General features: G+C 37.9%; 1 protein-coding gene across 1 annotated transcript in view; it reads right to left on the bottom strand.

Annotated features, from left to right (window-relative positions):
• The window catches only part of LOC145990336 (RUS family member 1), a 40,777-nt gene that overhangs the window by 23,303 nt on the left and 1,193 nt on the right, over positions 1-16,281 (bottom strand). Inside the window, exons 2-4 of the mRNA XM_083126028.1 lie at positions 11,708-11,865; positions 5,610-5,770; positions 1,580-1,769 (exon numbers count right to left, since the gene is read on the bottom strand). Coding sequence (XP_082982154.1) covers positions 1,580-1,769; positions 5,610-5,770; positions 11,708-11,865 — 509 coding nt within the window. The remainder of the gene's footprint in view (positions 1-1,579; positions 1,770-5,609; positions 5,771-11,707; positions 11,866-16,281) is intronic.

Here is a 16,281-nt window from a genome sequence, read left to right as displayed (position 1 = left end):
TCAGTATAAACTAGTGTGTGCTAAAAGACATGATATAAGAAATAGTACCTAATAGGTCTTCAGTTAACAAAATTTTATCTTTGTATCTCCACATTTTTTGAGTAATTAACATGTATCTAGTATGGACAAGCCATACCAATTAAGCATATGCATATTCCATCAAGCTGATAATTCACATGCCAAATTTCACATTTGTAGCTCAAATAATTTTGACGATATTGCAACATGAGATTCATCATTGGCTTTCAATTATGTCAGCGGCAGACTGTAATACATGACTGCATACATACTGAATAAACATGTCATTTTTCAAGGGCTCGCTGCATGGAAACGAAGCTTCAATATACAAAGAATTATGCTGTGAATGTTTGTTGGTACAGTAAACTCATCAATTCGAACAGAAGTTTCTTCAGCTTGATTCCTATTGAAAGCTCATATGTAATCCGAATTCTGTAACTTTTTATTTGGATAATTCGAAGATAGCTATCCAGACACAGCCTTACGGCAGAAAAAGTTTTCCTTTGCTGGTATGCACCTTCACTCTCTCCTCAATAACATGGAATTGCCCACTCCTTTGGTGTGCAAGTGTTCGTCCTGAACCCCCCCTCCCCCTGGTGATTTGCGAAATACTACTTCTTATCTGTCCTCAGTTGTCAGTTGCGAATTGCCATTAGTCAGAGTACATTGTTCCACTGTCGAAGCGAGGCACATACACTAGCTTAACATTAGAGAAAAAGCAGTAATTCTAAGAGAAGTGGAAAGAGGTGTGAGGAAGAAAACTGACATCGCTAAAGAGTATGGGATACTAGCGAACACATTTTCAACCTACATTAAAAATAAAGAAAGATATGGAGAGCTGTAGTCTACAAGGCAGAAGAAATGTATAACAGGCACTGAATTTTCACACAATATGGTAATTTTTATGGTAAGGTCCACTGCAAGTTCACTACTTTTGTTTTATTAATTTTCTTTAATAATGCATGTTTTTGTTAATTGAAATTTTGGATAATTCAAATTTTTTTCATGACCCCTTGGAGTTTGAATTAAAAAGAACCTACTGCATATTGATATATGCCTTTTCTTTAAACTAGGGGTGTGTGGGACAGAATTTTTTTTTGTCGGGATGGGGAATTTTTTAAATCCCAACATTTGGGAAAAATGTGAAGTTTTCAGACTTTTCGGGATGAGGAATGCTGAAAATTTCCCTACACTATGAAAATCTCGAATTCTGCATGTCATTTTCCCTAAGTGATTGTTTTTTGCATTTCTGGAAGAAAACGAAGAATTTCTGAGAAGTGTCAGACACTTACAATGCAGAAAACATTGAGAATAAACCTCTTCTAAAAATGACCATTTGGAATTTCCCAACTGTTCGGAAATCTGAAAAGTCAGGAAATCAATTCCCAAAGTCGCTATCGGGTCAGGAATTATATTTCCTAGTCCCGGTCCTCAGGTTTTGAGATCCTGCACTTTAAAGACAGGAAAAGTTGGATATTTAAATGAGCAAATTATTAATTGAAGCTTTAGAACTAAAGAATTATGCAAGCACTGAGAAGTGGTAGAATTATTGAAAGTCAACCTGATGCTGAGTGACAGCAGCACGAGTTGCTCCTCCTGCGACTCCCACGATGGACTTCAACACAGTCGACATACAAATGATCAACGTGAACTGCCCTGTCAAAGGGGCAATCAACTCCAGAAACATGGCACTGTCATTTATAATGTCTGCCATCAGTCGCCACTTCTTGCAATCAGAATCCAAGTAAGTTCTGCAAGAGAAATTTAAAAAAATATAAGTTTATACCGATAAGGAAATTGCTTCAATACTAATAGCGCAAAAGAAGTATGTTACTAAATGTAAGAATTGACTATGGATTTTGTTGCCAATACCGGTACAGTACAAATATAAATTTACAAATACCAATAGCGATGCTGACGAACTGCGGTAGCTCAGTCGTTACGGCTTCTGACTATCATGCGAGAGACCCAGGATTTTTTCCACCTGTTCAAGCAGCTAAGGCTTGCATTGTATAAAGTGGGTACCTGGAGGAAACTCGAGGGGGTAAAAGTGGCCAGGGGCATGGTGCTGATCACATCACCCCCACCTGTGATCAAGAAAGTGTGGGGCCCTAACTCCACACCCCCTATACCATTAAGGTAATGGTATGGTGCAAAGCACAGGGGAGCACTTTACTTTTTACTTTTATGTCAAATCTTCCTTAACATAAATGGTTCATTAGCTTCCTGGGTTATTGTTTGCAACCAAATGACTGACAATGGGTTTTGTTGTAAAAAAAGAAACTGCACATTTAGAAATTTACTTCGTTAAACAATAGTATATGAATTATACTTTATATTAGGGATGGGACCCATTAATCAGTACTCTATCAGTATCAGCCGATATAGGCATATTGGTGTATCGGTAAAATTACTGATTATTTTACTGATCCGATATATCGATAAATATCTGATAATTTAGTGCAAAATTCTGCCATTTTGTTGTAATTTCTATAGATGGTATCCATTCCCTACTTTCTAAAAAAGTAAATGTCTAAATATACAACTCCTTTTGCACTGCAGTCACCTTGAAACACACATTTATTAAGGAGGTCAGTGAACCTTTCAGGTTCTTCAAGGACCATTTCTAAATTTCATATCGGATCGGTAGAACATCGTTCATCGGTATCAGTAAATTTTATATCGGTACTTTATCAGTATCGGCCAAAATTTCATATCGGCCCATCCCTACTTTATATCCATAAAAATAGTAACAAATGGCAGAATTCTGCACTAAATTAGTTTATTTATAGCAGGCACATATCTAGAAAATTGGTTCGAACCAATAATAATAAAAAAATATATTAATAAGAATTGAATTTATAGGTTTATTCATAATTATTCAAATATGTAAGGTAATTAATATTATTATTATTATTATTATTATTACATGAATAGGTAAAAAGACAGTATAAGAATAGAGATATAACAACACCTGGAAAAGAAATTAATGTCAAATAATAAACAACTGAATATATATTTATTGAATGACAAAGAGGATGTTATGTACAGTTGATGAAAAGTAAAGTTCCTGATTAATATTTTATGCATATTATTAATAAGTAGTGGTGTGCATAAATCTTTTTGGTTACTGTCAGTTCAAAGCTGAATGATTTCAATCTAATCCTTGCCTTCGTGTAAGTTCAGCGGAAATAAAAAACCTACGATTATACAACAAATGCTAAATAAGTATATTTTTATTATTTAATTCTAGTACTGTTAAATCTTTTGGAGCGAGGGGGTGAACTTTCCTAATACTTCCTTGATTTACAGATATATTGAATCAGTAATTTTAGAAGTGAACTGATCTGCCTATAATGGCTGACACTGAAAGAGTATCAATTGATCTACACCCTCCCTACTAAAATGAACTAAAATAATAAACAGAAAGGGGCCATTCTACACCATTTCGACCAATTTTGAATTATGTCCCCTCAATATTTTTAAAAATATTAATAATTTAAATTTTTACATCTTTTGAGAGTTCAAAACTGCATTTGAATTTTTTTTTCAGGTTTGCGTTATTTTTGGGTAAATTTAATGCATTATTTTTGGGTAAATTTAATCTTAAATAATTTTCTTATTTTGAAAAACACTTTCAACAAATTTAAATATTATGTTGAACCTCAAGAGTTCTCACTATGGTGCAAATTTCAGATTTTTCCTCCATCTCCCTATTTTGGGACACAGAGCATCAAACTTTTGATTTTTCAAGTTTCAATTTTTGGGAGCTTATAGGAAAAATGGGGGCTCATGCACTTCACATGTTTAACAATTTTTGGGCTTACTCGGCACCGCACAGTAAACATAATAAATACAGTTGAAGTGTTTTGCCCCCATCATGGTTATTTTGTGCCCCCAAAGACGAGAAATTATGAAAAAAAAATCAATCGGATTTAATTTAGTATAACATGGAAACTAGTGATGTGGAAGCAAAAATGATAATAAACAAAGAGAAAGGGCATTTATTTTTGAAGAAAATGGTTTTTGAATCATTACATTTGGAATTATAGAACAGAAGTTACTGCGATTTTTGTAAAGGACTGAAAACACTAAAATCACAGCATGCTGCTGCTTGAAAATGGCTGCCAGATCCAAACGCAAGCTTGAAAAATTTTTCAATGTCGGTTTTGAACACTTGAAAGATGTAGAAATAAATGCTTATATTACTGTATATCTCTGAATGCAAGACGACCCCCCATTTTTCTACAAGGGATTACAGAAAAACTATTTCCAAAACTTACAAATGGTTACCTTATTGCAAGTAACTGAAGACAATAAAAGTACCGGTACACAAAAAATAAAATCAGATAGAGACATCCCTTAGTCAGATACAGATCCCACTTAGTCCACCTCACTGGAACGGTCCACAGAATCTGCAGTGTCACTGTCACTGTTAGTTAGAGCTTAATGGAAGCTTGTGTTTCTGTTCAGTAAATAAAAGAAAAACTCCACATCATGTGCCACGAAAGCAAGACGACCCCATACTTCTGGTCATAAAATTGTGGCAAAAACCTCGTCTTGGATTCAGAAATATATGGTATATATGTTCTTCTTAAAGGTTCGCATAACCTCTTTTGGTAGATGCAAAATATTTTAACAGTTATTTTTAGTGGTCAATATTTAATTTTATCTGAGACGTTTCGTCTCGGTTTCCCAGAACTTTTTCAAGCTACACCAAGATATACATACAACAACACAACCTCACATGACTAGTCACTCTGCACTTCTAGGGAATGAATAACTTGTGTTCAGAAGTGTACAGTGACTAGCCATGTGAGATTGTATTGTTGTATGTATATCTTGGTGTAGATTGAAAAAGTTCTGGGAAACCAGGATGAATCGTCGCAGATAAAGTAAAATAAAAACCACTATTAATAACTGTTAGATTATTTTGTATGGTTAAATTACTAACATTTCTAAAAATTGTGATGCAACATGGGTTGGTTGAAATGGTATGGAATGACCCAAAGATTAATTGAGGATTGACTTGATTTTCTACTTCTCCCTTGATCCTAACAATGCAGCTCAAATTACACATCATGCAACAATCTCGGATTTCCTAAGCATTAAAAAGAATGTACCATTGTTGCTTCACTACAGCTTGTTACTGTGGAAACTATAAATAAATGCTTATGTATTCCTCTTGAAACTGCAAAAATAGTGTAAATCACTTTCACACAATAAACATTCCATTGCTGAAACATGTCTTATTTGAATCAGCAATGGAATGTATATTCCGTATCAAAAATGAACTGTGGCAATATGTACTAGTCAAAACTCGGAACACATGAGAATGAAGAAAGTAAGTAAATCAGTAATTATATTCAATATTGATAATAGTGAATAATTAATATCTTACTATTACTAATAATGTTTGTCATTCATGTTATGGTACTTTAGATGCAGTTTCTGTATGTGGATACTTAAGCATGTTTTGTGTGTACATTAATAAAATGTTTGTTATTAAGAATAACTTATAATATATCAAATTTTAATGTTCAAATGTGAACACCTCTTGTACAAAACAGAGAATAAACTTTTCAACCTGCCCTTTCCACCAAGCAAAGAATATCCTTCCCACCATGCCTGTTCCGTCTTTGTATATCCACGTGAGCGTTGCAGCCAATGGGGTGGCTGACGTGTCGCCTACTCCCACGCCTTTCATTACTGACTGGGTTGCCAGGGTGCCTGTGATGCTGCTGCAGAATGCCTGTAAATACAACATGAAGTAGCTACATCTACATCATAACTTATAGTCAGCACTAGCTATAAGATATTTGGTTGTAAGAATAAAAGTAGCACATCCACAATTTCGTCACCTATTCCGTCAGGAAACATATGCTTGAATTTTAATGTAAAAAAAAAAAAGGCACACATACTCAGGATCTAAACTGAAAAACAAATATGGATAGGTACATTTGTAGGTATGTGTGTGGTCAGGTCCAGGCACGTATCCAGGAATTCCTTTCGGGGGGGGGGGGGGGGCTCAACACCATTTTTTTAAGGGGTATAGTAAGAACCGCACAATTGTGTGTTTAAGACCAGAGGTGGCAATTGGGTTCCAAAACGGGGTGGGGGGGGGGGGGTGGAGGGCGTTGCAAGGAAAGTTTACTTTCTCTTGGTAGCCAAGGCTTAACATTAAGAGGTCATAATGTTGAGGCAAAAAAATAAAAAATGGGGAACAACTATCTCTTAAATCGTTGCCACTGTAAGGCTGTCATTTTAATCAGAACGTGAAATCGTAACATTTTTTACCACTCGACTCCTCTGTTTCCATGCATTAATATTGTGTGCCGGAACCATCTCAGTATGTGTGTTTGTCCATTTCATCTCATCAGACATAAAAACATCTATGGTGTCTTTGAGTGTTTTTACGAAGCTGTTACACATGCACGGGATGGACAATCCACTCGACAACGCGAGATTCAAATTGTGGGCTGCGAACTGGACGCAGACAGCTCTCGAATATTTCTCTCTGATTCGAGCCTGAACACCACTAACGTGTCTTGTCCTCCCATTTTTCAGCTCTTATAAAAGCCGAAACCCACCAAATTGTTCAGATTCAGGCCTTAGCACTCACAAGTGTTCAAAAATGCCTGTCACAGCTTCCGCTGTCTTGTCATATATCGGCACGAAACAAAGGAAGTCTTCTCGAATGCAGATGGATCACGAAACAATTAATGCACAGTGAAAACCCTTCCGTTCCCAACACATCTAATGTTTCGTCTCCCAGTATGATGAAATGCTTACTCATTTATCTCCAGTGACGTGCCCAAGGGAGGTTTGGTGAGGTAATAACCCCATTTGATCCAGTATTCCCCCTCTCCCTTCCGAAAATCCTGAGCACGCCTCTCTTTATCTCGGAAATTTTAAAAATCAACTCACCAGAAGTTTCTATCATCGTATTGGAGATTGAAATAAGATGCGTTCTTCCTGCAGGTTTGGATATGATCCTTTAGGGTGCTGTCGTCTGCCTGCCTTCACACCTAACCTTAACAAGACCCTAATTTTCCATCCTTGTGACTTGGATTTTCAAGACTTAAGAAGATTTCAGACCGAAGGGACACGCGATACATGTCGATTGGAATGGGCCAATCAACAGCAACGTTTCACACCGTAGCGACACAAAAGGCCGCACAAACCTAATTTCGATTTGTGGAATCCTCAGGCAACAGGGTGTGAAATCTCCCTTATTAGGCCACTGTCATTGTCACCTCGAAGTAGTAGCTCTTGTTGACCACAGAAAAAAATTCTCCTCAACCGGTGGGAATGATCCTCAGTTTTCTTCTCTCTTCTATATTTTCTCTGTTTGTTCACTATACAGGCAACACCTTACGATTTGATATACACAGGACATGTACTATGTAGACATTTCAACGAAAAATCGGTTGAAGTCAAGGATGGCTAGGTGGCTCAGTTGATAGAGCCCTGATTTGGGTCCTGGTAGAGCCTGCAATTTCCGCCTAAAATGTCTACACATGCAACATCTTCTTGCTTTCTCTTCTCGACATTCATAAAATTTTCGGCTGTCTCTTTATGGTAGTTAAGAGTTTGAATGTGTTTCGAACCCAGTAGGCTTAAACAAAAGTATTTTTATACCATGAAATTCTCGGACTGCATATACGAAATTTAGTTCTGGCAAAACTAAATCATCACTCAAAACTTTGCTTTTCAGTTGATCTATGCAGTTTATTTCTGTTTTAATAAACCACTCCAATATCCGGTACTGCTGAAATATTCACTTTAGAGAGAGACCTTTGATCTCTTCGGCTCTCGAACCGAACTAGCACTACACTGAGGCCCCGGAAATTCTGCTGTCATCAATGTCTTCATTTTCGAATCACTATATCTTATAAAGCAACCAGAGGATGCTGACTGATCTGATCACCAATCGACTGTATCAATTGTCACTCTTACCTCTGAAATCTCATTAACCGATTCTTTGTACAGATCAACCGAAAAATTGAATCTGCGTATTTATATCCTCATTATATTCTAGAACGTTCCGCAGATAAAACGATTCGTTAATATCGCCAGTAGTTGACTCCTTCTCTCATTCAAGAACGTACCCTCTCCCACCTTCCAAAGATTAGAAATTACAACGAATCGCCCTACGTGTGGCGCTACCTTTGTTGTGCAGCTTCCAAATGCTGACAAGTATCTACATAGTGCTCAAGTGCGCTGCGAGAACACCGAAAGCACAAGAAAAGTGTACGTGCAATATTATCAACAACAGGGTTATAGAACATTCTCCGTCTTGCCTCGATAATTGTCTATCTCCTTAAATCATCGTCACATTATTCAAAAAGCCAAAAACCTGATTTTATCTAGTGTAAAATAAAAAAAATCCGGGGGGGGGGGGGGGGGCTCGAGCCACCTCAACCCCAGCTTGGATACGTGCTATTAACAATAACAGGGTTATAGAACATTCTCCATCTTGTCTCGATATTTATTCCTCCCAAATTATCATCACATTATTCAAGAAGAAAAAATCCTAGTTTTATCTAGTGTAAACAGAAAAAAATCCTGAAGGGGGGCTTGAGCCTCCTGATTCCCACCTTGGATACATGCTATTGACAATAATAGGGTTATAGAACACTCTCCGTTTTGTCTCGATATTTATTTCTCTCAGATTTATAAATTTATTATCTTCACATTATTCAAGACGCCAAAAATCTAATTTTATCTAGTGTAAATTGAAAAATTTCCTGAGGGGGGGGGGGGCTAGAGCCATTAACTATAACAGGGGTATAAATCATGCTCCGACTTGCCTCGATAATAATTTCTCTCCTTACATTATTTTCACATTATTTAAGAAGCCAAAAACCTAATTTTATATAACGTAAACTGAAAAATTTCCTGGGTAGAGGGTCTAGCCCCCTGTGCCCCATCTTGGATAAGTGCTATTATCAATAACAGGGTTACGGAACATTCTCCGTCTTGCCTCGATAATTATTTCTCTCCTTAAATTATTGTCACATTATTTTATTTCACACCACAAGAAATCAAAAACATCTTTTTATCTAGTGTAAACCTAAAACTTTCGGGGGGGCTCGAGCCCCCTAAGCCCCCCTCTGGATACGTGCCTGGTCAGGTCATAAAAGTTAATAAATGTATGAGAAATTGCTAGCTTGGAAAATATGTCAGACAGAACACATGAAAATGGTGTATGTTCGCCCAACTTGAACAATTTTCCCTATCTTTCTGATACATCACGAATGTTTACAAACTTATTCATTCACAATTTTAACATGCTGACTGCCATGAGACCGAAAAGTGGGTCTCAAGTATCGCCATTCGTGAAGCCGTGATACCCACTTTTGTGTCTCACCTCAGCAATTGCTTGAGGCCGCGATACCCCTATATGGGTTTCACTTGTCATTTGCTAACATGATCAAATATATTGTTTTGGCTCCAGAATGTTACACTATACTCGTAGCCTGGCCCTAGATAGCAACCCGCGATTACAACAATGGCGTACAAATGGCCATAACATTGTAGTAATAAACCTAGTGTTCTGTGATTATTTATGATGACTTTATTTTGTTGATTTTCAATACAACAATCGATGTGTTTTTTAATGCATCCTTGCTTGACAATTGTTGTATTTCAGGCAAGAATTAAACAAAGAAGGAGAAAAATAAAGGAAGAAGAAATTAAGACTATATTCTGTGTGACTGAACGTGCAGATTGCATTTTGTGCAATATTTTATGGAGGATGCACTTGTGTTGTATGTTTTCTTGTTCTGTTGACAATGTATGAACAAGAAGCAGAAAATGTGCGTGCAATCCTGGACGAGCTTGATAGTTCAAGTGACGGAAGTTCGTTATTTGAAGAAACAGAAATTATACTTTTTAATAAAAATGTGAGAGACAGAAATGGGTCTCATGGCCCTCTGATCAAAATTCTCTTCTCCAGACCACGATACCCAAAACTGGGTCAAAAATTTCAATTGAATTTTCAACAGTTTTTTGGCTTGTTTTGAAATTTCTTGTGCTTCACAGATCTAATGACACCAACTTGATCCATTTTCACACATTGTTTTTACTTGGCCCCACGATGTCATTCACACAATCTGGCCTTGGCAGTCAACGTGTTAATTGGTCCAATGTATTATCATGACAATGATTAGGGATGGTACCTGGGCAAGTCGTAATTTGAGAATAGACTGAGACTGAGATGGTCTGGCAACAACAACCAAAGAAAAAAGGAGAGAGAGAGAGAGAATGAATGAATGTGATGATGCCGAGAACTAGACAGACTTCTGCAAAAACCACAAGACATCAAGACTGAGAATCTTGGTTTCATTCAAGACTCTGCTAAGATAAAGGGTGTCTCAAAAAGACTGGACATTTTGAAACGGAGATAGAGAAAAGAGAATAAATAGTTGCAAGAGATTTTATCATAGAAATGAAGAGTGCAGAGGATGCCATTAGATACAAACATATCGCTGAAGAGATGGGTCGGCTTATGTCTTGAAGATTACGTCCAGTAGATGATGACCTCTTTTAAACAACCATTCCTCGCCAATCCTTTTGACTCGACCTGCTACAACCGAAGAATCACTCAAATTCCTGTTACGTTGAGGTATGCAGGATGTCCCTTTACTGTGGGAATGGTTGCTTAGAAAAGGCCATCATCTATTGGACGTAATTGGACATCAATATACATGTATGTATGTAATGGCATCCTCTGCACCATTCATTTCCATGATTAAATCTCTTGCAACTATTTATTCTCTTCTCTACACTTTCGTTTCAAAATGTCCCATCTTTTTTGAGACACTCTTTATTTGAAAACCTTGCCTAAACCAAGTAAGTCTTGAAGCTTTCTTGGTGACGAATGATGAAAAGATTCTCTCGGGCTATCGACCAGGTGAGTTGTGGAAAGGATTCAAAGCTTTTGAAAGCTAACGTCACTCTCATCTTTAGGGTAGAAGTAAGAAAGAAGCAACCATTCCTGCAGTCGTCAAGGGTCATCCTGCATAGCTGGCGGTATCATGTCTACAGGAATCTCACCACTTCCTACCCTGCAAGTGACATTAGCTCTCGAAAGCTTGGAATCCTTTCCACAACTCACCTGGTCTATAGCCCGAGAGAATCTTTTCATTACCTAAACCAAATCTGCTTTCCTTCTTTAGACATGCCAAGCAGATCTCGGTGTGATTACAGTTTCAAAAGCCAGTCCATTTGCGACAATTGGTGAATCCATGCTTGTGTGGCTGTATATATTCAAGATACAAGTCTGTTCTTCAAGGATTCATGGCATTGAAATAAAGCTTCAATCAATCAGTGGGAAAAATTATTAAGAACAGTTTGTTTTTCTATATATTTTTAAGACTTCCTATTCGGAACTGACATGAGATCATGATGGATATTTATAAACTGAGATGAGGTTGAGACTCTGCTAAGTCTTGTCTGATCTCGATACCATCCCTAACACTGATCGTAATGCTTTGATTGATTGATTTGGTGTTTTAAGTCCACTTTATGCACAGTAAGGCTAATTGGGACTGGACCTACAGCTTAAAATGGGATCCAAACCACTATGTGTCTCCACCGGATATTGAACCCGGGATCTCTTGATTACAAGGCAACAACGTTACCACTGCGCCATTAGGGAGGCTGACTGATCGTAATGCCTCACCTGTATGGTGTCCCATATCTGATAATCAAGGTAGTCGTCACTCACACTCTCTGGATAGCCCTGAGGTAGGAAAATCTTCTGGAAAATACCTCGAGTGCAATCAGGGAGTGACCATTGTGTGATCGGTACAGAATTGATCCTCACTATCTTGTTTTGATCTGAAAAAGAAAGAAGAAGAAATAGAATTGAAAGTAACAAATAATAAAATGAAAACATCCCACAATTACATGGTGTAAGTAAACAAATTAAATCTGTTATTTTCCCATTACTCCACTGCATCACAAACAATGGAATGTTCATTATAGAGATTTAATTTTGATCAGAAATACAATTTAAGTAGTCCTATTACATCCACACAATTATAACACCCAATATATGGTAGTTAGTCGTAAAATTGCAAGCACTCAGTTTAACATAAAAAATAAAACTCTCTCATTTTAACAACAAAATGTCTATTTAATATTAACTACAAGCATATAGTATTGATTTTAGGTGTTATTTGTATATCACACTCTTAGGGTAAATTTTAGCAGTAAGGATGAATTGGAAGAGTGAACAACCACAAAGAAACTTGGCACTGTTTCATATATTGAATGATTTTTTGCAAAATTGATAGGAGTATTAGGAAGTTCTTGCAATACCAGAAGTAGTTAAAAGCTTGGAAAAACTCATTAATACAGTTAAAAGTTTCACAAAGTATTATTTACTGGAGCAATTATGCTTTCAGAAGTATCCTCACTTTGTTCTTGCTTTATGGTCGTCTCAGACATGCAGTTCTGGCAGATTTTTGTGTGAGACTTGAAGGGGGTTTCATGCTTGGGACCAGATATCACATGATCAAGTGTTGGGGATGAAGTTATTGATGTTATTTTAATGCTTAGGTCCCTAAATGAAAGCATTTAGGGTCGTTTTGTTAATGCTACCAGCACTAACCCTGACCACCTAACCTAACAAGCAAAGCATTTATGTGAACATAATACCTCTTTGCATCCCACACACACGAAGTAGATGACAGCCACAGTCCATGTCCATGTCCAGGAGGACAGTAAACAAAAATTGATGCTCGCAAATAATAATGTATGAGTGTATGGAAGGGGAAAATTGTTTCCAGAAAACACGCAGTAAGTAATCACAAAGACTCAGTGGCGACGTTTAAGGGAAAGGAGGGGGGGGGGGGGGTAGCTGTCACCTACTTTTGCCCATGCACTATGCTAAACCATTGGTAAAACTTCGGTATGGTCCCAACACCTCTCACTCGTTTCTTTCGTCATTTTTAACATTCATACTTACCTATTCTGCATTACGAAAGATTCTTCAAGGTGCTATTTTGCTTTTTTCACAGAAAAAAGTTCAATTTTTGACATGGAGTAATTATTGTTGTTCCTTATTTCACTTCTGTAAGACACAATATGGCGAGACAGCTTGACTAGCGTGGTACATCATCATTGGGTATGCAGTTTTTCCAACCTTGTCAACCGAAAAATCCCCACGAACTATTCACGGATAGCCCCAGAAACTGAAAAATCCCTACGAACCATGCACGCTTAGCCCCACAGACCATTCACGGATAGCCCCAATTCATGAATAGCCCCACGAACCATGCACGGATAGCCCCACAAACCATTCATGGCAAGGTTAGATTAGGTTCGGTTACGTTAGGCAAACATAGTTAAAATTGTCATCTTCTTGCAAAAAACGGCATGGTTGGAAACACTGACAGGGAGTTACGTCATCAAACATTCACAACATTTGGTCCACATAGTGCAAGGAAATGAAAGGAACGAAAATTGTGCGTCTGAGAAATATTTCTGTTCAAAAATACATAATTTCCCGGTGAAATAGATTCCACGATGAAAGAAAATACCTCCACGAACTTCTAAATGCTACAGAAACTCCATTTCCGTAAGTAGTTTCTTGTGTAAAAATGAAGAAATCTGTTGGGACCGTATCGAAGTTTTACCAAACCATCTACCAAGGAAGGTAAACTGTCCTTGGCCCCCTCCCCCCCAACCCCAGTTTGGGAACTCAATCGCCGCCACTGCTAAGACTCTGAAGTACATATGTGTTAACAGGTGTAAATGGAAATCAAACCATGTACCAAATGTGCTTGTAAAATGATTAGTTCGGAATTAAACAATCGTAACTTGGACCCAAATGTATATTATTATTTCGTAGCGAATGTAGAATATAGAGAATGTATCTAATTTAGTTAATATTTGGTATACTAACTAAATTTGGCCTTCTAATCACAAATCTGTTGTTAAAATGCCGTGAACATGTCTGGAAATCATAAAAAAGGTGATGTAAGTTGATTTTTTTTTTTAAAAAAAAAGCTTTTTCGCGTTGTTTTACGAACAAAATTTTAAGTATGCTTGCCTAACCTTGCCAGAAATGGTTCATGGGGCTATCCATCAATGGTTTGTGGGGCTACTCATGAATTTTTACACACGTCTGCGGCATTTTAACAACAGATTCGTGATTAGAAGGCCAAATTTAGGTAACAGTACGGTATAGGGAAAACACATTTCACTTGTTCATTTCGTCATCTTTTACATTCGTACTTACCTATTATGCATTGCGAAACATTGTTTAAGGTGGGATTTTGCTTCTTTCACGAAAATAGCTTCAATTTTCCACATATCAAGTAATTTTTGTTCGTTCCTCTCAAACATAATATGGCGGAGTAATCTTGACTAGCGTTGTCCATGATCAGTGGGTTTGCAGTGTTGCAACCTTCTTCACAGAAAAATACCTACTTTTGTGTTACCGGGTTCGAAAACCTCATGAACCATGCACGGATAGCTCCAGAAACCAATCATAAATACACAAACCATTCATAAATAGCCCCACGAACCATGCATGGATAGCCCCACAAATCATTCACGAATAGTCCCACAAACCATTCTAATAGCCCCACAAACCAGTCTAATAGCCCCACAAACCATTCATAAATAGCCCCACGAACCATGCATGCAAGGTTAGGTTAGGTTAGGCAAACATAGTTAAAATTGTCATGTTCTGGCAAAACAATAGCGAGTTTAGAAACACTGACCGGGGGTTACGTCATCGAACGCACGGAACATTTGGTTCACGTAGTCGAATGTAATGGAGGCAACAGCTTTTGTGCATCGGAGAGACATTAATGTCGAAAAATACATGTTTTACCGGCCGAATAAATTGAACGAAGGGAGAAAACACTTCCAAGACCTTTCAAAAGTCTACAGAAACTCAGTTCCATAAGTAGTTTCTCCTGTAAATTTGAAGAAATGTGTTTTCCCTATACCATACTCTTACCCAAATTTAGTTAGTATACCAAATATTAACGTGGTAAAAATTTACTATCCTTCGGACACCTCTAATTATTTCGTTTCGTCAATTTTTGACATTCGTACTTACATATCTGCTTCGCGGAACATTCCTGAAGGTGTAGAACATCTAGAAATTGCAAAATAAGCGAAAATAAGTCATTAGTTTTCGGAATGGAAACTGTCGATTTTCGCGATTTTTTTTGTTTCACAACCAAATATGGTTCGCAATTATTTCCAATTTCCAGATCCTGATACTACCACGACACCAAATTTTAACTATGTTTGCCTAACCTAACCGAACTAACCTAACTACGTGCCAATGGTTCGTGGGGCTAGCGCCAATGGTTCGTGGGGCTAGCGTCAATGGTTTGTGGGGCTAGCGCCAATGGTTCGTGGGGCTAGCATCAATGGTTCGTGGGGCTAGCGCCAATGGTTTGTGGGGCTAGCGCCAATGGATCGTGGGGCTAGCGCCAATGGTTCATGGGGCTAGCGTCAATGGTTTGCAATTATTTCCAATTTCCAGATCCTGATACTAACACGACACCAAATTTTAACTATGTTTGCCTAACCTAACCGAACTAACCTAACTAAATGCCAATGGTTCGTGGGGCTAGCGCCAATGGTTCATGGGGCTAGCGTCAATGGTTCGTGGGGCTAGCGCCAATGGTTCGTGGGGCTAGCATCAATGGTTCGTGGGGCTAGTGCCAATGGTTCGTGGGGCTAGCGCCAATGGATCGTGGGGCTAGCGCCAATGGTTCGTGGGGCTAGCGTCAATGGTTCGTGGAGCTAGTGCCAATGGTTTGTGGGGCTAGCGTCAATGGTTCGCAATTATTTCCAATTTCTAGATCCTGATACTAACACGACACCAAATTTTAACTATGTTTGCCTAACCTAACCGAACTAACCTAACCAAGTGCTAATGGTTCGTGGGGCTAGCGACACGCCATCCTTCTAACTCTCGTTGCAAACGCAGACAGTTTGAAACACTGGATACCCAATGAACAAAACACAATCACGACGCGTCATGTTACAGTCACGACGCATGATGGTGTACGCGCCAAACGCTATTCTCTGTCGGAGAATTAATTTTCAACGAACATGAATTTCAGCTATGAAACATTAAACGTCACACAAAACATCTTCCCGATGTTTGATAATGCTACAGGAACTTATTACGGTAAGTAGTTTCTTCTGTAAAAATAAAGGTAACAGTTTCATGCATCGGAGACACATTTAAATCTGATATTTTGTCTTTCTCGTGGTTTG

Source organism: Lepisma saccharinum, chromosome 7, assembly GCF_977018435.1.
Source record: "Lepisma saccharinum chromosome 7, izLepSacc3.1, whole genome shotgun sequence".
NCBI classification, from domain to species: Eukaryota; Metazoa; Arthropoda; class Insecta; order Zygentoma; family Lepismatidae; genus Lepisma; species Lepisma saccharinum.
Note: the sequence above shows the minus strand (reverse complement) of the source record. Positions and strands in the feature narration are given on the sequence as shown.